The sequence below is a fragment of the Crinia signifera genome, chromosome 2 (assembly GCF_055691185.1).
Source record: "Crinia signifera chromosome 2, ASM5569118v1, whole genome shotgun sequence".
Taxonomy (NCBI): Eukaryota; Metazoa; Chordata; class Amphibia; order Anura; family Myobatrachidae; genus Crinia; species Crinia signifera.
In genome coordinates, this window is record NC_139218.1 from 374,565,620 (window position 1) to 374,592,810 (window position 27,191).

A 27,191-nucleotide genomic window follows, 5' to 3' on the forward strand; every position below is an offset into this window, starting at 1 on the left:
TTGGTAGCAGAACTTTGCACAGTGCCCCATTGAAGGGGCGTGTCATGTTCCACCCAAAGGGCGTATCTAGTTCCTTATATGGAGAGATTGTGAAAAAAGATTGTGAACGTGGCACATAGAAGCGTGGGTGTGTACTGCTAGATCTGAGAGGAATCTTTTAAAATGATTTATATACAAATGTAGATGAGCCCCAAAGCAGTTAGTAACAGCTACTATACTTGGTATAGTGCTGGGAATTGGTACTGATGATTCAGTGTAAATGTATCTATCTCTCATTCCTTTTTTCACCCAAAAATGTAGCAGTGTAATGTGGGCTAGGTGACATGAGGGAGATTGCTAGACTAATGAGGGAGAGAGGGAGATTGCTGTTATGTCAGGGAGTCTCCTGAAGAATGCAGGAGGGGAGGTAACTATGGTGTAACAGTGTAATGTGGTCTAGGTGACATGAGGGAGATTGCTAGACTAATGAGGGAGAGAGGGAGATTGCTGCTATGTCAGGGAGTCTCCTGCAGAATGCAGGAGGGGTGGTAACTATGATGTAACAGTGTAATGTGGGCTAGGTGACATGGGGGAGATTGCTAGACTAATGAGGGAGAGAGGGAGATTGCTGCTATGTCAGGGAGTCTCCTGCAGAATGCAGGAGGGGTGGTAACTATGAGGTAACAGTGTAATGTGGGCTAGGTGACATGAGGGAGATTGCTAGACTAATGAGGGAGAGAGGGAGATTGCTGCTATTTCAGGGAGTCTCCTGCAGAATGCAGGAGGGGAGGTAACTATGGTCTGCTGTAGTGTGTAGACACTTAAACAGTACATAATTAATGTTCAAATATTTGTCGTCTTTCCAGCACTGTTTAGTTGTCTTGTGATTCAACATCTATTAAGTTATGATCTAAAAGTTGCCAGCCCTGTTTCCAAGCATCCATACACAGTGGGGTTTATTCTGGTTGCTTCGCTCGCATGCAAATTCGCATGAGAGCTCAGTGTTTTAGAAGTGTGTATGTGCATTTCTGCGCATGTGCAAACACTGGGTGCATGAGGCCACCCCAAACAGACTGTTTGCTGGGCGCACACACCCAAGACTGCGGGCGGGGGGTGGTGGACCGAGGGATCAGCCCATGGGTGTTCCCATGAAAATACTGTGGAAATGGCCCAGTGACACGTGTGGGGGGGGCGGACAACTGACATCACCGGATGTCAGCTGCCCGCCCAGTTCTTTTTGAGGGTGCACACAAATCTAAGTGACCTGAGAGTCACTTAGATATGCGTGCACCTTCCACATCATTCGATGGTCGGCGACCATCGAATGATGTGGGTGTTTCCCCCTGGAATGGATTTGTATGTTAAACATCCATTCCATGCCATGTGGGCGAACCCGCCGTGCGAGGGAGGGGGGGGGGCAGTGAGCAGCATCTGGGGGACTCGCAAGGCTGCTAATTCACATCCTTGTGAGTCAACAAGAATAACCTCCAGTGTCTGGTGTGGGAGCAACACTAATGCCCATGATAGTTCCACCAATGTTAGGTTCTTACAGAGCATGGCCTATAGAACCTGGATGGAATGGCTCTGTGTTGGATGCAGCCGCATGTGTGTCATTTGCTGGAGTTGTCTCTGTGAATTTACCCTGATGTGCAAGAGCTGATACACCCACTTTTTAGCATCCATAGCTGCTGAAAGTAGGGTTTGCTTGCTGTTTTCATGTGGCTCCATTCATTCACAGCACCTTGACTATTCTAAATGAGGTGGAGCTTCATTGACTCAATGACTGGGAGGACAAGGAAGATGGGTGCGCGTACTGCATTGCTTGCTACCATTCTGCAGCACCAGCTCTATCACTTACACCAGGGGTGGCCAAACCTGTCCTCAAGATCTACCAATAGTTCATGCTTTTCAGGCAACCTGTGGATCTATAGTGGGAATGAATGCAGCATTTTTAAAAAATGTGACAGTTAGTAGCTGTGCACCAGCTAGGTAATTTGGAAAACATGGACCGTTGGTGGATCAGAAGGACCCGTGTGGCCAGCCCTGACTTATACTGTCAGTCAGAAGAAGGTTCAAACAAAGTGAAACTACAGGTGCAGGGCTGCAGAGGCTTGCAATACCCACACCTGCCAGCACTAAGTTCCATAAGAATGTCTCAGCATTATGTTCCCAAGGGATGTCTCCATACAAAGACGTCTCCATGATTTTAGTTCTAGGTGGCCCCCAACCCACAGGGTTATGCTCCCTAGACAGCTGCCTGATGTTATAATGAGAATCAAAGTCCAAATAACAATGAAACAGAACAGTTTCCCAGCTAAAAGACAATCTAGCACATGCGCCGTGCTTTGGGTTTCAGCGAATCATGCTGAACGGCTAACAGTAAAGGTGCATACACACTGTACAATTTTTTTGACCAATTTGGTTGAAAGACATTTCTATTGAACCCAGTGTCCTGGACGGAAGATGTTGACAAAAGATATTGTCAACAAACAAACGATGAATGATGATGCGCATACCCGCCAGTTGTTCATCAAGATTGTTCGTCAACTGTGCATGCAGCTCAATTTGAATATATTTCAAAAAGATATGGAAAGAAATTACCAGTTGTCCCCTTAGCGCTGGTTGGAAGTAAACTTCTTGTTTTCTTATTGGTTTACCCAAAAAGTAAAAACAGAAAAAAAGGGCACAATAGTGTAATACAGTTTTTTACAGTATTATTCACATATATGACACCGGTGATTAAACTGACTCGTACCCTTTTCTTGTGTCTACTAAATTGTAGACATTAGCATTTTTGATAGGGAGCGGTCACGTCACCGATGGCTCAAATAGAATCTGTAACTCTTATTCATAGAAAAGAGAAGGTACTGGATAGTGTAATACAGTTTTATTTTCTATGACATGGATACAATTGATAAAAAGGTAGCAAGGTGGACTCTCACCAAAACGTGTGGTCCACACACATAGATGCAGACAATTGCGCAGATGTTTACAAATTGTATGTGGGGGGTTCCAGGCGTCCCTGATAGTCTCCCGGCAATGCAGTCCCACCAAGCTTCCTTACTCCAGCCGCCAACGCGTTTCGAAACTCACCGGTTTCTTTGTCAAGGCATATGGAGTGCAGTGTTCAATACCTATATTTATACTCCCTACATACATACCTATTTCCAGACATGGAGTTTCCTAACCTCTAATGTCCTATCCTAAGTACTAGCAATGATGTGAAGTCCGTATCGGGTTTGTTTTTAACCCGCGGGAACGCGTACATTACTTCCGCGTTCCACGTTACTTCACTTCCGGAAATGACGTTTGCGGTTCACTCCGCGTACTTCCGATTATTAGGACGTCCCAGATCTCTTAATTCTCCGCTGGATTGACGCCGGAAGTGACGTCTGCGGTTCATTCCGCAGCCTTCTGGTGTTATTATGCGGTCCATTCACCAGGATGTTCTGGCAGAAATACTAAACTTTGCGTTCCAGCTGCCGTTCTGTCATGTCTTTCAAATGATGAGGTAGAAGGTATCTCAATTAAAGTGCAGTATGTAAGGGGGTGATAAAAACGGTATAAAAAGAGGTATTAATATACAATACATAAAAACAAGTTTACAGTACAAATGTCATTTTAAAAAGTTTATATTAAAAATGACCATAAAAAGATAATTTAGAAAAAAGTACAAAATCTAAAATGGAGGGAACTCTTACATGAACCATTTGAGCTCGAAATCTTTATTTAGGCCATTAGGTATCAATGTGTGAAAATTAAAAATCATTGACATTTCTTTTTTCGCCAATAATGAGCTAATGTCACCTCCTCTTCTGTTAAGCTCCACTTTATTCAAAATATAAAAATTTTTTATACCAGCAGTATCACAGTTGTGAACCAATTTAAAGTGGGAGGAAAGTGCATGTGCTTCTAGGCCTTTTTTAATATTACGGATATGCTCACTAATTCGTATTTTAAAAGCTCTACTGGTTCGACCTATATAGAATTTGGAGCATGTACATTCTATTGCATAAACAACATTTATAGAGTGGCACGTTAAAAATTCTTTAATAATGTGTTTCTTCCCATTAATGTTAAGTTCATTGATCTTGGGGCCAAAAGTGTTTGTTACATGTTTACAGCCCATACAAGATCCACACCTGTAAAATCCTATTGAGTTAATAGTAGACTTTTTAGGTGAAATGGGATGAAGGCTTTTCACAAGTTTCGTTTTAAGATTAGGTGCCTTCCTAAAAACACATTTAGGATTAGTGGGAATTTCTTTTCCTATGATTGGGTCCTTTTTTAATATGTCCCAATGTTTACTAATAATCTTCTTTACTTCTTTATGCTGTGAGGAGAAGTTGGTAGTGAAGGACCACTTGTAGTTATCATTTTTCACAAGTTGAGTGTTTTTGGGTTCGAAAAGTGTTTCTCTATCAAGGTCTTGAGTACTTTTTAGAGATTTATTTACTTTGGCTTCTTCATAGCCACTCTTTACGAACTGCTCCTTCATTTCAATTTCATTTCATTCATTTCAATTGCTTGGCCATTAAACACATCAAGTTCTGTACAATTGTACAGAACTTGATGTGTTTAATGGCCAAGCAATTGAAATGAAGGAGCGGTTCGTAAAGAGTGGCTATGAAGAAGCCAAAGTAAATAAATCTCTAAAAAGTACTCAAGACCTTGATAGAGAAACACTTTTCGAACCCAAAAACACTCAACTTGTGAAAAATGATAACTACAAGTGGTCCTTCATTACCAACTTCTCCTCACAGCATAAAGAAGTAAAGAAGATTATTAGTAAACATTGGGACATATTAAAAAAGGACCCAATCATAGGAAAAGAAATTCCCACTAATCCTAAATGTGTTTTTAGGAAGGCACCTAATCTTAAAACGAAACTTGTGAAAAGCCTTCATCCCATTTCACCTAAAAAGTCTACTATTAACTCATTAGGATTTTACAGGTGTGGATCTTGTATGGGCTGTAAACATGTAACAAACACTTTTGGCCCCAAGATCAATGAACTTAACATTAATGGGAAGAAACACATTATTAAAGAATTTTTAACGTGCCACTCTATAAATGTTGTTTATGCAATAGAATGTACATGCTCCAAATTCTATATAGGTCGAACCAGTAGAGCTTTTAAAATACGAATTAGTGAGCATATCCGTAATATTAAAAAAGGCCTAGAAGCACATGCACTTTCCTCCCACTTTAAATTGGTTCACAACTGTGATACTGCTGGTATAAAAATTTTTTATATTTTGAATAAAGTGGAGCTTAACAGAAGAGGAGGTGACATTAGCTCATTATTGGCGAAAAAAGAAATGTCAATGATTTTTAATTTTCACACATTGATACCTAATGGCCTAAATAAAGATTTCGAGCTCAAATGGTTCATGTAAGAGTTCCCTCCATTTTAGATTTTGTACTTTTTTCTAAATTATCTTTTTATGGTAATTTTTAATATAAACTTTTTAAAATGACATTTGTACTGTAAACTTGTTTTTATGTATTGTATATTAATACCTCTTTTTATACCGTTTTTATCACCCCCTTACATACTGCACTTTAATTGAGATACCTTCTACCTCATCATTTGAAAGACATGACAGAACGGCAGCTGGAACGCAAAGTTTAGTATTTCTGCCAGAACATCCTGGTGAATGGACCGCATAATAACACCAGAAGGCTGCGGAATGAACCGCAGACGTCACTTCCGGCGTCAATCCAGCGGAGAATTAAGAGATCTGGGACGTCCTAATAATCGGAAGTACGCGGAGTGAACCGCAAAAGTCATTTCCGGAAGTGAAGTAACGTGGAACGCGGAAGTAATGTACGCGTTCCTGCGGGTTAAAAACAAACCTGATACGGACTTCACATCATTGCTAGTACTTAGGATAGGACATTAGAGGTTAGGAAACTCCATGTCTGGAAATAGGTATGTATGTAGGGAGTATAAATATAGGTATTGAACACTGCACTCCATATGCCTTGACAAAGAAACCGGTGAGTTTCGAAACGCGTTGGCGGCTGGAGTAAGGAAGCTTGGTGGGACTGCATTGCCGGGAGACTATCAGGGACGCCTGGAACCCCCCACATACAATTTGTAAACATCTGCGCAATTGTCTGCATCTATGTGTGTGGACCACACGTTTTGGTGAGAGTCCACCTTGCTACCTTTTTATCAATTGTATCCATGTCATAGAAAATAAAACTGTATTACACTATCCAGTACCTTCTCTTTTCTATGAATAAGAGTTACAGATTCTATTTGAGCCATCGGTGACGTGACCGCTCCCTATCAAAAATGCTAATGTCTACAATTTAGTAGACACAAGAAAATGGTACGAGTCAGTTTAATCACCGGTGTCATATATGTGAATAATACTGTAAAAAACTGTATTACACTATTGTGCCCTTTTTTTCTGTTTTTACTTTTTGGGTAAACCAATAAGAAAACAAGAAATTTACTTCCAACCAGCGCTAAGGGGACAACTGGTAATTTCTTTCCATATTGTTCACTTTTTGGTGTGAGTAGGTGACCCACACTTTCCAGTATATCCCCCAGCGAAGGTTTAGCGCAATATTTTCTTCCCACTATCCCCATTTCTAATATTTCAAAAAGAGCCTATAAACTGTAGCTAGATCTTTCTTCTTTCGACTGTCGTCAATATCTTTTGTCAACATCTTCCGTCCAGGACACTGGGTTCAATGGAAATGTCTTTCAACCAAATTGGTCAAAAAAATTGTACAATGTGTATGCACCCTAACATGCTCTGTCTGTGCGCGAGAACACCTACGCTACGTCCCATATATATAGTGACCATGAATCTTTGGAGCGAAAGGAGATGCAGCAATCTAATGCCGAGAAAGTATCACGTTCCTTTACAAAGCTGACTTTTAATAACCAACCAAAGGGATGTAAATAACAGTTGGGATTCATAAGGATTATGGCGCATACTCAATGTATTGTCTCAGCTTGAGTATGCCCAGGAGCAACGCTATAATACAGAGATAAATAAAGATTACCGCTAGATGACCAAACACAAATTAAATATCATACCTACTAATAAACAATAGCTACTAATTTAAAGAAATATGTACTTACTTGCCAAGCGCGAAGCACTCCATCCTGACAGTTGTTCCCTTAGCTGCAGTAAAAGTGTCAGGAAAGTGGACCTCAATTTTCGGCTCATATTCTCCCATCACACCTGGGAAATAAAAAGTAGTCTTAGAAATAAACTTAATATCACTTTTTTTTACATGCTCAGAGCTGTTATTGAGTGAATCACTCCCATAAAAATGATTGGAGGATGATAGCGATGTGGCTGATGATAATAACCAATAACGTTCACATGGAATTGCATCTTATATCACACACACATTTTCCTATTTGATATTGTTGGCTGAAACTTCGGCTCAGCGCAATAGACTTGGTATGCGGAGATGCTGAGCAACAGGGATGAGCTGAAAGACACTTTTAAGGGTGATTACATTTTCATCAATCCTCTCTGGGTAAACACAAGGACCTGAGCGCATCAGCATTATTTTATTTAGGATTGAGAATGCATTGGATAGGATTCGCAAAAGGGGGATTGCTATTACAGACCATATAACGCAGTCATACAGCTATTGGAGTCATGAGCACAATAAGTCAGGTTGAGGGTGGAGCGGATTTTAGTATTTTTGGAGAGCTCGGATCAAATTGAATTGCAGAATTGGATGTCATAATACAGTGGGCCTCATTCAGTTTTCTTAGCGAAGCAAAAATATCACTTAGGCCCTTATTCTGATCGGTGCGGATATTCCCGCATTCTTACGGAGCGGTCCGCACGCTACGGTGTTTTGCCGCATGCGGCCATCGTCCGTAGAAACGCCCACGTGTCCTCCGCATTCGGACGGACTCACTCTTTAACGGACATACAAACCATGCGTGTGCGGGAGAAACACTCCGATTATGCACGGTATTACAGAGTATTACAGAGTATGCTCGGAAATACCGCATCCGACCGGGAGCCAAGCGGTGCTACCGCCCGTAAGCGGAGTATTTACGCCAAACAACCCACTATTAAGTATCTTCTGCAAGACATCACATGACCCACTTATTCAATTACCTATCCTCATAAAAAACTGCTTATTTGGAATTGGAATCAATTAAATGCCAATATATCCTTACAAGCATGCCTAACACATGCATTGCACACATTAACCCTTACAGCAATTTAAGTGCAATGGTTTGTATTACACCCTGTGTAAAAGATTATAAACAATCTACACATATACTGTTTAATGTGCAAAGAAAACCAACAACTGTGAACTTGCATAAACAATTTATTAGAAAACACAATGAACATATAAATAAAAAAATATCAAATAATAAATTAAATCAGCAGATCTCTGAGGTCCTGCAGGTCGGCTAGCAGGAGCCTCAAGTGGTGCTCCGCCCGCAGGAGGGCCCCACGCACCCCCTCATCTGCCGGTGTGGTGTCATCTGTGGGCATGTCAAAGGGGCAAAAATTAGTCATGTTATTCATGCATACATTTCACATACTGCGACATAAATTGCACAAATGCTAGGTGACATGTGTGTGTATATATATATATATATATATATATATATCTATCTATGTAGAGAGATAGAGACACACATAGATAAATAGATATGACACATACATAATACATACATGCAAACTTATTTACTACATACTGTCTTTTTTTGCCTCTACCCTTTACTCTGCAGAAGACATAACAGTCATAGTGTTTCTTCTCAGTCACAACCCACCCATGACTAACCAATGACAAGCATGTCATGGCCTCCGTCAATAAGAACTTGTCACAATCTGCTCAGTCTAAGTTCAGTGATGGTTCGTGGCATGGGAGTTATGCAAATGTCAGGAATGCACAGTACACATCCTCAAAATCATAATTCTGTCTAAACCAACCTACAATTCTGTGAGGGCAAAAAAACAATCTGAACTACAGGGGGTGTTTAGGTAGAGGAGGCTCCTGGGACACTGGCAACTTCTGACTCCATTCCAAGGTAGGCCGGGCCATACTCCATTTATAGCATACATCCTAGAGTTTATAAATAACATTCACCAACAATATAGATTCCACTATTTGATGGGTCATAATCTACGATTGCAGCAGGTGAATTTAATCCACAAATGATCCACTCATCCCTTTACTCCAGGATCCTGTTTAACTACAACGGTTATGTGGCAGTCAAAATGGAGCTCCAACCCATCCCACAAACCTGTGTAATTGAGAGGTGTCCTGGATGAAAGGGATGCCTTGGACACCCCATCTAACCCGTACCTGTATCTGTAGCTACCCACTTTGGGGTCTATATGAATAGTATTGGAACAAAATTTTTAATCACCAGTGCTACATAACAAATACCAGTACAACTACTTCATGAATGATGCATTATGTAAACATACCGATCTGCTGGGACTCCGGGGCTTGGCACGCCTCCTCCCCCTCGGAATTGGAATCCTCTGGGGCAACCGTGGCCTCCTCAGCCCCCTCCTCCGCCAGCTCCTCTGCCACCATGACCACGTCCACCTCCTCCGCCACAAGCACCTCCTCCTCCACCTCCTCCTCCTCCTCCACCTCCTCCTCCTCCACCTCCTCCTCCACCACCACCACCTCCTCCTCCACCTCCTCCTCCGCCACCAACACCTCCTCCTCTGCCACCAACTCCTCTTCCACCTCCTCCACCACCACCTCCTCAGGCACCTCCTCCTCCTCCACCACCTCCTCCACCATCTCCTCCAACATTTCCTCCTCCTCCACTTCCTCCTCCTCCTCCACCCTTGCCGCCACCTCCTCCTCAGGGTCTTGGGCCTCCTCCTGGGCCAGGTCTGCCTCGGCCTCTTCACGGGCCTGTCGGGCTCGGGCTCGTGCTGTGTGGTAGAAAAAAAAATCATGGTCAATGTCGGGTCATTGGGGCACATGTATTAATCCATAACAAGACATACATGGAAGGGTGATAATGATGGCAAACGATGCAGGCAAGTAGCTCCTTACTGTTAATGGACTCAAAAATGTGACATTTAAATTATTATGTGATTGTTAGTAATTTGTTCAAACATTACAACCCTGGCATTTATCAATGTGTAACACATATTAGATCTGGCACATTGTATGCATCAGAATCCTCAATGCTATGTCATTACATATAAAAGCCACATGACTGCATGTTAACCAGGAAGAAGCACACATAACAGTCTATGGACTTTTAAACCCATGGACACCCACTTATCATGAGACACATGTTATTGTTTATATATGCTATGTTGTAAGTGCGAAATTTCATAGCTAAAATACTCACAATCAGCAATTTCGCCCCTGATTTGCTGCAAGAGCTGGGGCTGGCGCCTGCGGAGGTCCGACCACCGCCTCTCGAGCTGCCCGAGGGACCTCCGCACCCGAGTGCGGGCGTAAATACGGCGCCCTGCCGCAGCATAGGCCCTCCGCTTATGGCGGTTAGTGATAAAGGGCCCCGCACGGCCCAGCCTTGTCTCCATGACGGAGACCAGAACCCTCAGCTCCGCATGTGTAAAGGGGTCTGCCCTTCGTGTCTCCGCCATGTTAACAATGGCATCTATCAACCAATCAGGTGGTGGCATTGGTTGATCACAGTTATTTGTGTTAATAACTTTATTGTTCATCTTTACATGAACAGCGTCTCTGCGCCAACACAAATGGTGACAAATTCGCATGCCTTCAAAACAGTAGTGCTGATGTATGGCAATGAACAAATCTGATATATATATAAAACACAGTGTGTATGCACTTAGCAAATCCAATGACGCCTCGCTCCGCCAAGCAACGCGTGCTATAGCTTAGCAACGCATAGCTGTAGTTAGCATTACTTACTCTATGCATCTATGTGTATGCGTACATTTATGTGTAAAAGACACATACACATACTTGCAGGTATCCTGAGACCAGCATTATACACCAGCCCTGCCTGCCTGCCTGCCTGCCTGCCTGCCTGGGTGCCTGCTCCTTGAAATGTTGAAACATGTGAATAAATTCAAATATCATATATATATATATATATATATATATATATATATATATATATATCTGCAAACAAATCATACATCAACACAGGAAAAAATCCCCAACACATTAGAGAATAAATCAATGTACTCACCAGTCATCAGGGATAGTATCAACTACAATAATGAAGATATAACAAACACATAAGATCCCTTGTACAAGGTATAATAATTAGCACCTATATTGAACTTCCCCCAAAACTAAGCACATATGATAAATATCTCCTATTTCTTTGCCATTAGGAGGGCAGGCTGGCTAATTTTAGTTTTGTAACACTGACAACTAACACACTGTACTTATTTGAAGGGCTGATTTTGACTAAAATTGGTGTGTTCTGTCAACTCGATAACATGTACCTGAAGTATCTTTGCGCCACAGAGTCCCGCAGCTGGTATCCCCTCCGGCATTCAGGGGCGCGGGATGGGCGCATGGGCGGATCTTGCGGCTCAGATGGTACCTCCCACTCATCAAAGGGTATCTCACGCCGCACAGCAATGTTGTGGAAAAATATACACAGGCCCACGATCCTCGACACCATTTGAGGCGCATATTGTAAGTCACCACCAGTGCGGTGGAGCACTCTAAATCGACCTTTTAAAAGGCCAATTGAGCGCTCCACCACTTGCCTGGTGGCAACATGCGCCCGATTGAATGCCTCCTGTGGGCCCGGTGCTGGGTAGCTGTACGGCGTAAGTAGCCAGGGCGTACATGGGTAACCGGAGTCACCCAGAACCCACGCATCACGGCCTTCCAGCTCTTGGAGTCTTTGCCATATCCCGGTTTGTCGGATGACATGAGAGTCATGGGCACTTCCGGGAAACTTCGAGTTGAAGGCGAGAATTTCCATGGATGGGCCACATACCACCATCATGTTCAGTGAGTGGAACAATTTGCGGTTCCTATATATCTTCTCACTTCGAGATGGAGGCACAAATGGTACATGGGTGCCATCCACAGCCCCTATCACATTAGGGAAGCCAGCAATTTGATGGAAGGCCTGCTGGCTTCTGCGCAGGGTCTCGGTGGCAAATGTCATGGCCATGAAGTGCCCCTTGCGCCTGAACATGGCCGACGTCACACGCCTCAGGATTCGGCAGAAGGCCGGCTGAGATATTCCAGCAAGTACTGCCACTACTTGTTGGAATGATCCTGAGGCGCAGAAATGCAACACCGCCAGCAGCTGTGTGTGAGGCGGAATTGCTGTCGTGATCCCGTGTAGAGGTTCCAGATCGCTCTGAATTAAGGTGAGCAGATCCAGAATGACATGTGGCGGTAACCGGTACCTAGTAAGTACCTCATCATCGGGCATAGCAAACAGAGTCACCCGTGTGCGATAGATTCTAGCACGTCCTGGCCTCCTTGGCCGACGAGTGGGGAGAGCCGCAAGTGCCCTTAGCCTCCTCTCCATGTAGCGCATCATTGCTTCAGCAACCTATAAAGAAATGAACGTAAATACTGATGCACCTATGCACATAATGGCCATATCCCACTACAAATAGATTTGTAGCCTTCAATACGTACAATAGATGGCCGCCCCGTGAAATCCCTCAGATCCATTTGACTCTATAATGATGACACAATAATATGAACTCAATACACACCGTCCAAAACACTCAGATAAAGGTGTCAGCATTTTTTGCCGACATCATGTACTATGAGACATTTCATCTATTGCTGGGACATGTTGTCCTGCAATAGATGAACCCACACAGGTTTAAGACCTGTGAGTGAAATAGTGAACATGTGACATGTTGCAATAATGCTACACGCACTTTGCTGGCCCAACAATCTGTAGTCAGTGAGGCAATGGTGCATACATTCATACACTTACATTTTTAATGGATATCATATCTACAAGGAGCATGGAAGAGCTTACCTTAGACCCTGACAAGTCCAGATCTGGAGACAAATGATTCTAGCAGCAAGTCACTATTTATAGGGCTCTCACATGTGTGGTCTATAACAGTAGAGATGAGTATTGCATGACTTGTGGCCTGGATTATCTAAGGGATTGGGCTACTTTTAGCTTGCAATCAAACGCCACAATACCACAGTAGTCATGAATCAAATGTCATGTCATGCTAGCAAATAGCATGTGTATTGTGCAATAGTCACAGGTGTATCAGAAGATTCTATGCAATGTTAGCATTGGTGCCCAGTATTTCATGTAGAACTTTCGCCAGGTTTTACACAATGGAATTTCCGCCACCGTATGCGGCGCGAAAAAACAGCGACGTACGCTCACGCACGGAACGCAGCTGCCGCTGATGTCCGCCAAACAGGATACACAAACAGTATATAAAGGTGTATTAGAAGGTGACCATGTTGTTGCTAACATGTCTGGATCACAACCAGAGGTGGACCCAGATCTGCAGCAACTATTTGACCAGATGGACTCCAGCACCACCTATGTGCCACTGCACATGCGGCCAGTGGGTAATGAGGAGGCTGCTGGACCTTCTACAGCAGGGCAACCTGCACCTGACCATTCTACAGCAGGGCAACCTACACCTGGCCCTTCTGCAGCAGGCCAACCTGCAGCTGGCTCATATGCACCATCAGCAGAATTGATTGGAACACAACCGGGGACTTCACAAGGTAGTACCATGGCCAGCACTTCAAGTGCAGCGACACGTGACAGGGGGCGTGGCCAAGGACGTGGCAAGGGGAGAGCCAGGGCAACAGAGGAACCACCCAAAAAAAATAAGGCATATGAAGCACAGGAGCTTGCCATCCTGGTTCCCCGAGCACGTGATTGGATTGAGTGTCCATCGGAGAAGCTGACACACACACGCAGATGGAAGATTTGGGAACAGATAACGGCAGAGATTAATGAAGTAGCGCCACAAGTTCGTGAGACGGACCATGTGAAGAAGAGGCAAGTTGTTTTGTGATACATGTGCCCAGTAATAGCCAAGTAATGATTGAATTGATGCTTAGATGGATTTAGCAAATGGCCCGTGAGGTTGTTACGATACACATACATTATTGCCATGTTATTTCGGTGAGAGTTAGAGTAGGGTGATTGTGAATGTGTATTGTAACGGTGGATATCATAGTTGCATGTAATATTATCTTTTGGACATTAATCACATGTCGTAATATGTAGCACAGAGCAATGGCTGCAACAGCTAACATCTGGAGTGACATGTATTAATATGTCAACTTACATTGCAGGTGGCAGGACTTCAAAACCAACCTGAAGAGGAAGATGACCAAGCGGTGGGAACACAGCCAGACATCTGGGGCCGGGCCCATGCCATCAGGGCTAGAGCTCACCCCCCTGGAGTTGATGGCCGAGAGCTGTATATCAGTTGAGGAGATCAGGGGGGTGAGCACGATGGATAGCGAGGCCCCAGCTGAAGTGTTTGCGTCTTTGCTGGAAGGTAAATATTGGTCATGCCATAAACTTGTGCAAGTAATTATCTTAGAATGTCTCCTAATTGTGTTTATCTTTTTCCACAGACACCCCACCGCTTGGTGCCGACTCTGCTCAGGAGGTGGAGGAGTCCGTGCCACCTGGCCCCAGTGGTAGGCCTGTGCAGCAGCAGCCATCGGCCCAAGCCGATTTGGCCGCCTTGGCACAGATGCTTGGGGACATCAACCAGCAGGGAGACTTGGCATCAGAACGGATGCATAGGACCGAGGAGATCCTGGCGAGCTTGGTCAGCACCCAGCAGGCCATCGCTGCGAGCATGCAGGCCATGGCTGAGTCACATCAGGCCATGGCTGCAAGTGCTCAGGTGCTGGCCGAGCAAGCCACCCGCCAAAATGATCTCCTCCTCCACCATAATGAGCTTATGGTGGAGCTGGTTACCAGCAACAGGGTCCTAATGTCATCCGTTTCTGGTGCATTACCACCGGCAACACTCCCTGCTGGCAGGAGGGGTAGACCAGCCAACCCCTCAACATCATCTGCTCCACCTGCCCCAGCATCTGGCCGTCCCCGAAGAGCTGCTGCACAGGCCAAGGAGCCTACCAAGGCCAAACGTGGTCGCAAATGAACTTGTGGCTGCATTAATCTCCACCGTTATGTGGTCCCAAATCTTCCATTGTGCTGTGTGTGTCAGCTTCTTGTGTCCAATCACGTGCTGAGGGTAACCAGATGAGCCCTTGCTTCATATGTCCTTTTTGGTTCCCCTGTTGCCCTCTTTTGCCTGCCATTACTGTCAGCTGTACTTGAAGTGATGGCCATGGTACTATCTTGTGAAGTCCCCGGTTGTGTTCCAAATGATTCTGCTGATGGTGCATATGAGCCAGCTGCAGGTTGGCCTGCTGCAGAAGGGCCAGGTGTAGGTTGCCCTGCTGTAGAATGGTCAGGTGCAGGTTGCCCTGCTGTAGAAGGGCCAGCAGCATCCTCATTTCCCACTGGCTGCATGTGCAGTGGCACATAGGAGGTGCTGGAGTCCATCTGTGTGCAATTATATTTGTTTTGTATTATTATTTATTTTGCTACATTCCTGCCATGTTGTTTATTTTTTGGATTTTGTATTTTTTGGTCATTGCATCACAGTGGCATTGACTGTGACATGTATAGAAATAATTTTTTTTACTTTACCCAAAAATGTGTGGTTTCATGAGTACATGTCGAATACACATGTGTATTGCTAGTATTAATATTCTGTCATGTCCATTGTTAGCAGTTTTAAAGTGTCTGACAAGTACAGGATATGTGGGTGTTTAGTAAGGGTTCCTTGAAGCAGCAATGGTTTCAATTAAAGCACTGACAAGCGGCCTATTAGTGAGTAATGAGTAAAGGAGTAGATTCTATTGGGTTCAGGTGTTAATGCTTGTAGTCATTAGGCGTACGTTCGCCTACCGCATGAACGAGTGGTGTCCGCAAAGCAATAGTACACTTGTGGACACCGCACATTTCTTCCCTTTTTGATCGCGTGCATTCGGAGTGCTATCCGAATGTACGCCCCCCAACATAAGTGTACTCCCCCGTGTCCGCCCATGTTTCCGCCCCGTTTTGCCCACTTTGAAACTACGCCCATGTGACATTCCGCATGACGCCCATAATACGCCCATATTTCCCGACTGATTGCGGGGAACAGTTTTGTACGGGATTTGGCCGAACTGGTACGGAGTCAAGGCGTGGCACATGCGCGTTGTGTTCTCCACGCATGCGCAGACGCCGAAAAGACGCGATCCGAAAGTATGCGGTAAAGTCCGCGTCAATCAGAATAAGGGCCTAAAATTGGCAAAAGCGTGCAGCACTGCAGATGGGGCAGATGTAACATGCACAGATAGAGTTAGATTTGGTTGGGGTGTGTTCAAACTGAAATGTAAATTGCAATGTTAGAATAGAGCTGTCTAAAATCTGTTGGCTACATGCAGAAGCAGCCGGTATTTACCCTTCACAGAATCAATATAAATGCATTTGCTCCCCTTGAAGTGCAACATGATGTGATCCAGACACAAAATCACTTGCTTTCTTTGCTTTACTGAATCTAGTCCAATGTTAGATACATTTAATTGAATTTACAAAAAGCATTTTCATTTTGTGCTTTTAAACAGAAAATTAAAACTAAACAAATCATAAATATTCACCATAACCAGAAGATCTTCCGAATACCCTTTAATCACATCACCCTAAAGAGAACATGTAGAAAAACTGGCCACAGACACTAAAAAGTTGTATTGTACCTGTGATTTTATAGAGTATATTAGATCAGTGACATATATAATCTGATTAGTTACTTTGGAAAACTTCTCTAAATGCCCCACTATAAGATTTGCTACATCTAACCATAGCTTCTAAAAGGAGTATCTAGGATGCCACCAGGTCTAGTTTTTCTGCAATTAAGACGCCATTATTGTGCCCTTCCCTTATATGCATAAAGAGAAAAAAAGTGAAAAATACCCCTAATACCAGATTTTATTGCACATACTGATTTAAATAATTATATTACACATAAGAAAATCCACACATCCAACACTAAATGTGGCATATTTTTCTATGTTTATTTCAGTTTATAAAACATATGCACAGGCAGAAAGTTAGCCTAACCTATGTGCATGAGACAGTCAGTATCTCTTATGGGACTATGATGACGAGGAACCGTATGTATGTATAAGACATTGGATGTAATACACTTACGGGCTTGAGGGTAAATAAGCCAATTTAAAAAAAACAAATAAAAAAAAACCTTTTCTTAAAGTAGAAAGGAATGGCTGATAAAGAGAAAAAAAGAGTGTCTAACTACAATATAAATCAGTTTAATAATAACAACTGCTGTAAGGAAGATCAAATTAGAAATCCAGCTTGGAAAAAAACCCAGAAATATGAAGTTATTAGAGATTTTCGGATTTATTCAGTGGAAAGGGTACAGGCAGCAGAATTGTGATACCAGCGTGATAAACAAGAGCTTTTCCCTCTAGGTGCTAAGTACTAAAACGCTCAAGTACAATTTCTTGGATTATACGGCCAAATGTTTATACCAAAAAGACTGTAATTCTTCGAGTATTACTGAGGTTAGACGGCTTATTAGCAATACATCAACAGACATATCTTACTCTAGTTGCTCTAAAATAGTTTATTTGGAATGATGAAAGGTATTATCGTTTTCATAAGAATACAGAAAATTGTGTTCTTGAACATCGTTTGTTACATTTATTCAAAAACATCATGGTAATATAAAGGCACAGGGCTTGTAGCGGCGTTATACTGTACAATGATTGGCCACTGGCTTATTGATTGTCAGTTTGCTAACTATACATCACCTAGAAAATGTTGTACATTTAATTAAATCTACAATAAACAAAGAATTCCTTCAATTGTTTACGGAGAAATATCAGTTAAAACCGAGGGTCTGATTTACTGGAGTAAATAACTGGCAGCTTGTTAGATTAGTGTGTGCTCACATCCCAAACCAATTAGGAGGAATTAGAACGAAGACTCATGTGAAGCCTATTTATTTATTTATCTACTTCTCGGTGTAATTTCTCCTAGCCTCATTGTCTGGGCAAACACTGATCAAGATGCTGTGTGAAAACGATGTGCCACAGTAAACCAGTCCCCAAATAACATCAGAGGACCAGATTTCTGATTAAGTAATTTATATTAGGAAGGAGGCTTACTAATACAGTAGTACCCCAGTTATTTATTGGTGCTGAGTAACCTGCAAATACTATAATAGTCTGAGCTACAGTAGATTGGGTATCTAGCATGCACCCTTACATACAGAATTTGACTGTCCATATTGTTATTATTATTATTATTGTTTATATGGCGTCACAAAGGTTCCGCAGCACCAAACAATACAGAAATGAGCAAAAACAGATAACGAATTACAGTACAATACAATTTAGGGTGGCAGAGGCTTAAATATTCTAAGAAAGGCACATGAGGAGAGAGGGCCCTGCTCGTGAGAGCTTTACATTCACAGTATAATAAATTACAGGATGGGGCCCCATACACTGATATCTCTGCAGCCCCCCCCCCCCCATGCTGGAACATAAACTGGAAGCGCCAGGCGGCTCCTTCACATGAGGAGCAGTCTCTCCTTTTCTGTAACATTGTGCAGTGCACGGCCGCAGGGACTTGGGAGGGAAAGTCAGCGCTCCTCTCCAGCATCTTACCCCAGGCAGCGCAGCATGGAGCCGGATGGCCGCTGGGTTACACACCCAGTGACCAGAGGATGGCTCCTAAACCCAAGCAGGTAACCGGGCGGGGTTAGGGCGATGTACTGCTGCTTCGCCCCCATCCCCCATCCTGCAGCACATCACATGTTTGGCCCTCATCTTCACCACTCCCAGGCTGCTTGCACCCCCCCTCAACTGTATCCTGCGTCACCCTTCTCACTCGTGTGTGCCTGTGACCCCCGTCCTGCTCCCACCTGTGTGTGTGGCTGTGACCCACCCCTCCTAGCAGGTTTCAGCCCCCCCTGCTCCCACCTGTCTGAGTCTGTGATTCCACCCCTCCTTGCAGGTGACAGTCTGCCCCAATACTCCCACCTGTGTGTGCTGCCCCCCCCCCCCCCTGCTCCTTCCCATGTGCCTGGAACCCTTCCCCCCCTTGCATGTGAAAGCCTGCCCCCTGCTCCTTCCTGTGTGCCTGGGTAGCCCCCCTTCCCATCCTTGCAGGTGACAGTCTGTCCCCCCTCGCCCTGCTGATTCCTGTGTGCCTGTGCTCCCCCTTTCCTTGCAGGTGACAGCCTGTCCCCCTGCTCTCTTCTGTGTGTCTTTCTCCTAAGTACACTCCCACATATATAAAGATGGAGCCCTTCCCAGCTAGCCTTCTCTGGATAGCCATGGCTCACCAAGCCCTATTGTTCTCAGCTGCAATACCATACATAGAACAATACAGAAGGGGAGTAGCAGAGGATTCCAACAGCTCTGGCGCACTTAATCCTATTAAAGGGCTAGATGAGGATGGCCACATCTGCATGTGTTGGGCCACTCCTACAATTTATTTAGTGCTATTTAAATGAGGTTAGTTTTGTTGAGATTTTTGTCCTGGGCCAATAAAAGTTCCCAATTTGACCTCTGGATATTTGTAGGGAGGCCAAACCTAGGCCATTTTTTCAAAACCTGTATCCTGGTATTGTCCTCCTTGACACCACACCCATGCGGAGAACTGCTTAGAAGCAGTCCTTTAGCGGGCAGACAGAGGGGGCAGCCAATGTGTGGCTGCACAGGTGATCTGTAACATCATGGTGCGCAGTGGCACAACATGTTTTGCCAGGCAGTGCTTGAGCAAGCAATGCTGGTGCTCAGCGCTGCTCGGCAGAAAGGGATATACTGCACATGTGCATTTTGATCCTGAAATCCCAGGATTGGCATCCTTAGATATATGTATTGTACTACTATGCCCCCATGTCCTTCTGTCCATCTTTGCCCATTCTGTCCATCTATTACTCTATGCACCCATAAGGTACTCTGTCTGTCCGTGCCCCAGTCTCCGGTCTGTCTATGCCCCTCTGTCCTACTTGTCCTAGTAGTGTCTCTCCTGCTTGCTCCCGCTTCCTCTTTTCCCTCTCCCTGACTCTCACTCTCTTGCTTCCTGAAACTGTCTTTAAGGGCCCTATTTTGGTTCACTCTTTCTGACAAAATCCTTCTTAGATGGACAAAACCATGTGCACTGAAGGGGAGCATATGCAAAATGTGCAGAGAGATTTAGATTTGGGTGGGGTTTTACGTCAAAGTGAGATCTATATTGAAGTGTAAAAATAAAGCAGTCAGTATTTACCCTGCACAGAAACAAAATTACTCACCCAAATCTAATTCTCTCTGCACATGTTACATCTGCCCCCCTGCAGTGCACATGGTTTTGTCCATCTAAGAAGTATTTTGTCAGAAAGAGTGAACCAAAATAAGGCCCTAAGTGACACTGTCTATCTCTGTGACACAATCTCTCTCAAAAACACTCTCCCCTCTGACGATCTCTCTTTCCCTGACACCCACTCTCTCTCCATGACATTCCTTTTCTTGCTTCCCTCTCTTTCCTCCTACCCTCCTTGACACGCTCTCTCACTAATGCTTGCACCCCTCCCTTTCTTTCGCTCCTCCCACTCTGTCTCTCTGACACCCTCTATTCCTAAATCTGTCTCTCCCCCTTCTTTTCCCTATCTCATTTACACCCTCTCCATCCTCTTTGTATTTCCCTCTTTTTCCAGGAAACACCCTCTTTCCCAGACACCATCTTTGTCTCTCTCTCTCTCCTGCCTTCTTAAGGGAAATTGTATTAACAATGGTGAGGGGGGGGGGGGGGGGGGGCGGGCTATCAAGATTTTGCTAAAGCGCCCGCTTGGTTCTAGTAATGCCCTTGGACAGGGGACTAGTCTGTCTTGTTTCTCCCGACCATTTGGTAGGGAGAACAAATAGATATCTTCCTAAAGTTCCCACAGCAGGGCTAGCATATAGGTCCACTCCATCTCATAAGAGGTCCTGCTAGGTACTGACTGTATACTCATAACATGTTAGGCATGACTAGGTTACTTCCTGCAGCCATGTACTGTAGGAGCAAATTATTTTCAAAGAGTCACATTTATTATTATTATTATTATTATTATTATTATTATTATCCCCAGCTTAAGAGCAGAAACCACTGTGGAGCTTTTTCCAATGCAAGTGATGAATTGTCTTCCCAGGTTACTGTACTAACATCCATCAAGCAGCACTAGCAATCACTTCAGTGCTTATTAAACAACCCAAAACAAAAGAGGTCAATGTACTAAGATGTGAGTTATATTGAAGATGGGATGTTGCTATTGGCAACAATCAAATTCTATGTATTATCTTCTAGAAGGTGCTACATAAATAATAAATAGATTCTGGTTGGTTACTATGGGCAACATCCCATCTTCAACAGCACTCTCATTTTAATAAATACACTTATTTTCCATTTGCTAAACTAATTAGAATCATGTAAAAAAAAAAGGTCTCAAAAAGAATACATTTAAAATAATCTACAGCAGGCATGTCCAAACTGTGGCCCTCCAGATTTTGTGAAACCAAAAGTCCCATCATGCCTTGCCACAGTTTTGCTATTAGGGAATGCTAAAACTATGGCAAGGCATGCTGGGATGTGTAGTTTCACAACAGCTGGAGGACGCCACAGTTTGGACATGCCTGATCTACAGTGTTTCATTTAATTAAGGATATTTTAACTTCACAGTGGGGAAAAAAGGGAAAAACAAGAGCATGTGTGTCTCATCTGGGGAAGAGATGTTACACTGTAGAACAGTCCATTTACATTGTTGCTTGTCTACACATACTGTACATCATGTACTGATGCCAATGCAAGTAGCGATGGGCTGGTCTTTTCCTCCCAGCACCCACCAATAATGGGTAAAATTTTGGTGGTGTTATTTACCATACAATGTATAACTTTAAAAAGAAAAGCAAATTGTTAACTGTACTTAGTCAGATCACTTCTTTCTCTGCTGTAATCCGTTTCTGCTTGTGGCAGGCAAATGAGAGACAAACTCTTCTCCACATACAGTACTATAATAATAGCTTGCTAGTATTTTTCAGTCAATTTTTGGGACTCCTTATGGGTCTAATTCAGCACGGATCGCTAATTTTCAAATTAAGCGATTATTGAATGACTGCATGCATACTGTTCACATTTTGCATGTGAAAGGGATGCCCAGACCTTTTTAGGGTGGTTCTCTGACATCAGCCTGTCTCACTCACTGATTAGTGGAATCCTCAGACCTTCTAACATTTGCTCAGATGGCAAAGATGCTTCGATGTTCCTGGGATATACATATGGATCTGCGAGTGGATGGCGATGAGTGATACAATTGCAAATGTGCCTGGAACGTTTTCTATTTCTGTAAGGGAAACGGCTTTCTACTCGCGGTCAGCTGCAACTTCTCTGACTTATACCCAAGCCGAATACAGCCCCATATGCGTAAAGTCTATATTGTACATTATAGGGAGCCTTGATACCTATTTGACCTGCTAAAACAAAAATTACCACTTTGGAGTACGGATAAAGACATGGAATGCGGCACAGGGGTATTAAATACATAAACATCAACATTTCATAGAATGCAGTAATAAAGATAAAATATGTTTCTATTATTTAAATAGTGAAAAGTGGGTTACTTCCCAATCCATAAATAAGGTATCTGGCTGCGACAATTATTCATACTGACACAAAACAATGTTTCAATATTGTTCTGCCATAGGTTATGCACTGTATACACACATGTATAACACACATGTAGCATACCAATGTCCAGCACCAGAGATATAGCTACTGGTATTGTACATCTGTATTACCACTGTCCAGCACCACAGACAGAGGGCCTTATTCGAGTTCAGACAAAATCCTTCTTAGATGGACAAAACCATATGCACTGCAGGGGGGCAGATGTAACTTGTGCAGATCTAATTAGATTTGGGTGGGGTTTTACTTCAAAGTGAGATCTATATTGCAGTGTTAAAATAAAGCAGCTAGTATTTACCCTGCAAAGAATCACCAAAAAATCACCAAATCTATTTCTATCTGCACATGTTACATCTGCCCCCTGCAGTGCACATGGTTTTGTCCATCTAAGAAGGATTTTGTCAGAAAGAGTGAACTTGAATAAGGCCCATAGTCACTGGTACATCTGTATTACCACTGACCAGCACCATGGACAGAGCTACTGGTACATCTATATTACCACTGTCCAGCACCATGGACAGAGCTACTGGTACATCTGTATTACCACTGACCAGCACCATGGACAGAGCTACTGGTACATCTATATTACCACTGTCCAGCACCATGGACAGAGCTACTGGTACATCTGTATTACCACTGACCAGCACCATGGACAGAGCTACTGGTACATCTATATTACCACTGTCCAGCACCATGGACAGAGCTACTGGTACATCTGTATTACCACTGTCCAGCACCCCAGACAGAGTTACTGGTACATCTGTATCATCACTGTCCAGCACCACAAACATACAGATGTAGTAGCCCTCGTCCTTGCAGGATAGAATCACCAGCCCCCATCAGCTGGCCGGCTCCCGCCAGGGGCGCTCGCGTGCACGAGACGCTCGCACGCCCCATGGTTATGGGTCCCCGCCGCCTCCCCCGGTGCCCCTTGCCGCCCCACCGCCCCCCCTATCCCTGCCCGTCTCCCTGAAGTGGAGACGAGCAGGGACCCACAGCAGCGCCATCCTGAAACTTGGACGCGTGTACATGTGAGACGCACGCGTGTCCCAGACAGATCGAGCGCCTCTGCGCCGGCGATTGCCAGCGAGGACATTCGGCGATCCCTGGCCAAGGAAGAGAGGTGCTCCATCTGCAGCTACTAGTACCGCTGAAGAGAATCCTGAAGGCTGCCCTGGACATCGAGGGACGAGGTAAATATGAAAGAAAAAGGGTGGGGGGAAAAAAAGACCCTGAAATATTTGGAAAAACCACAGCTTTTCTAATATTTCGGTTTTTGTAATACACAGATAAGGGAGACCCGACCTGTACTAATATCTGTGTGCAGTCATGGTAATCTCAACAGGTAGCTTCTTCAAGCTCAATAAGAGTCATTGCAAATAGCCTGAGTGCAAGGGATGATCAGTCACGTCAATCACAATGACTGTGCATGAATGTACTTGTGATGCATGACAAAGTGACCTTCAGTCTTTCTCTTTTCATGTGGTTTGGAAAAAACAATACTTTAATAGACCATTGTTTTATCAGACCGCTCTTAACGTATGCCTACATAAACACCTGGCACATATTTTGGATTAATAGCACATAACTCCAGAAATAAAATCATTTTGCCAACTAGAGAAGAAAGACTCTGTGATGTTCCGTTCTTTTCCCCTTCAGGCCATTGTGAAATATTTGTTTTCCAGTTCGCTCCGTACTGTATGATCTGTTTTGCATTCGATCCCCCGTCCCCTACTGTTTGCAGTGGAAGCGCCTGTGCATCGGATCTTTCTTCTGTGTCTTCAGCATTTCACAGTTTAAATAGATTATCACATCTACAACTTGTTTTGTCCCCACAGACTTTTTCGGCATGGTGAATTTATCTTACTCCTTTAGATTTGTTTTCCAAACGGAATCATTCTGCTGCTTGCAGTCTTATTAATCTCTGCCTTTGTAACAAATGTTCCCTTTGATAGTCAGAGCACAGACGTCCGTGAGAAATGTCACTGCTTTGTTCATTGGAAACACTTCCATTTATTATTTCAAATTAAAAAAAATGCTGTTACGTGTCAAAACCTGAACGGTAAAATGTGAAAAAAAAGAGAGGACATGGAAGGTGCTGGAAAAATCCTAATCACGTACAGTGTTTGGCCTCTTACATCTAGCGCCCATCCTACCTAGCGGGAGATAGATGACAGCCCGCCGGCGCTGCAACAGAGCCTTTTTGTCGAGCTCAACAAACGTTGCTCGGTGCTGTGTGCTGAGCTGGGGGGAGAGAGAGAGGCAGCCACTCTTTCCCTGTGGTGGTGCGCAATGCCGCCTGCACTCCCACTAGCGCCGGCCCATCCAAACAAAGTTGTTGTTTTTCTTCAGAGGGGTGTGATCATGCCTCCCTGTGGACACACCCCCCTGAGGGAGGCCATGCCCCTTTAATTTTACCTGTAACCTGTTGGCACCCTGGTTGACAGAAACAGGTGGAAACTGTCATTCGGTATAGTGCAGCATGCCTGTTGTATATCAATGCATATGCAATGTTTTGTTTTGTGAAGACCAGACTCAATAAGGGAACAGGACCAAGCACCGGCAATGAGCATTTACAATACAGCAGTGTTAGTGTGCAATAATGGAATTGGTAGTAGATGTATGAAGCAGTGATAATAGAGAAGTGAGTCATAGCCACTTATCAGTTGCTACACACAGTTGGAGCCCCTATCAACTTTGTTCCTTAGGTCATGGCTCACCATGGCTAGCCATGGCTATCCTATTGTTCTCAGCTGCAATACAATACATAGAACAATACAGTAGGGGATTAGCATAGTAATCCTATTACTCACTTAATCCAATTAACCGGCTAAATGAGGAGGGCTCCATCTGTGTAGAATGCCCTTGTTATTTGAAAGCTGATTGGTTGTCGCGGCACACTACTTCACTGTATCAGCTACGCGAGCCACCTATTCTATTCTCCTTCTATGGGGGTCGTGGACCCCAACGAGGGAAAATAGCGGGTGGCTGTCGGGAACCCAGCTGTTGGTGTTTTGAGTCGTGATCCCGACGTCGGGTAAATGCTTGTTGGTATCCCGACTGTCGGGACCCCGTCCGGCACCCCACCTGTACACCTTATACTACTGGGGATCTAATGCTTGTGGCCTACAGCTGGCGCTGTAGCACAATGTACACAAAGTAATGGCTCCATCAGTAAGTTACACTGGTACAGGCGTCTGACAGTCACCTTAAGAACTTTACCCCCCCCCCCACAGTACATCGGGCCAGGTGATGGCTAACAAGCATGAAATAAATTAGGCCTTAACATTATTTTTCGGCTGTGGCTTGCAAGATGCCCCCCAGACCCCCAGACCTGGTGTCCTAGGCTGCAGCCTAATCAGCGTATTGGTTAATCAGGCACTGGGGGGGCGGGGACGAGGGTAACACTGCTGCATACCACTGAGGCGCATACAGTAGGCACCTGTCTGTACATTAGACTGTACAATAAGTGAAGCATGGGGTTACTTTCCTGGACTTAGGAAAGGTGATATCATACGATGACCCAATTTCTAATTCTCCACACAACAGGAGCTTGGATATAAAGTTAGTGACAATGACAAGTCTCAGATGAGTGTAGAAGCGCAGGAAATGTACACTTAAACATAAGTGACACACTGTCAGCACAGTTATCCTATGGGCATGGTTCTCCATAACTTATTTAGTAAATGTCAGCCCATATTACATCCAGGTCGGGCACAAGGTAGACACTATTGATTTGTGGCTATATGGAGATGTATGTACTTTCTCTTTGCATAGTGATTCTATGGAAAGTCAGCTGATCCACAGAACATCGGAACGGTCAGCATTGGCCCGATCTACGGCACCAGTAACCATATTACAGCCGGGTAATAAATACCGGTCCTGCTCAGGAGTAAATTCACTAACAGGCGGTGAATAATTAAATACAAAACGGTACCCAGATTCTAGTCCCACACCGCTTCCATTCCACATGCTACATGTTTAGTCATAGAATTCACTTTGTATTGTTGCTTATAAATGATTCATTAGAAAACAAATGCAAATATTGTTCTGGTCTATTTTAAACACTGCCGGCTAGCGTGTTGTATGTGATTATGAAACTGATTCCCTAATTATACCGTTCGACTATAAACAAATGTATTCAGTGGGTGTCAGACTAATCCTTTCCATATTATAGAAGGTGGGAAAAATCGTGGTACGATCTAATGAAATCGTGGTTGTTCTCCAGAGCTGCAAAATTGCATTCCACTGTGGCTTTTCCATTCCACGGAACCACAGAACCCCATTCTGCAATGCTCAGTGGCCATAATTCTGGTTCACTCGCAAAGGCAAATTCCTTCTCAAATGGACAACACCATGTGCACTGCAGGTGGGGCAGATGTAACTTGTGCAGAGAGAATTAGATTTGTGTGGGGTTTTACTTCAAAGTGATATCTATATTCCAGTGTAAAAATAAAGCAGCCAGTATTTACCCTGCACAGAAACAAAATAACTCACCCAAATCTAATTCTCTCTGCAC

The 27,191-nt window shown here is 44.0% G+C and overlaps 1 protein-coding gene and 1 long non-coding RNA gene across 2 annotated transcripts in view; both read right to left on the minus strand.

Annotated features, from left to right (window-relative positions):
- Nucleotides 1-27,191, minus strand: part of CNTN5 (contactin 5) — a 1,198,205-nt gene that overhangs the window by 297,113 nt on the left and 873,901 nt on the right. Inside the window, exon 10 of the mRNA XM_083170083.1 lies at nucleotides 7,085-7,187. Within this exon, the coding sequence (XP_083026209.1) occupies nucleotides 7,085-7,187 (103 nt within the window). The remainder of the gene's footprint in view (nucleotides 1-7,084; nucleotides 7,188-27,191) is intronic.
- Nucleotides 8,290-9,555, minus strand: LOC146058095 (uncharacterized). Its single transcript, XR_014469817.1, has 2 exons — nucleotides 9,420-9,555; nucleotides 8,290-8,467 (listed from the first exon to the last, which is right to left on the minus strand). It is a non-coding gene; the product is annotated as an uncharacterized LOC146058095 (long non-coding RNA).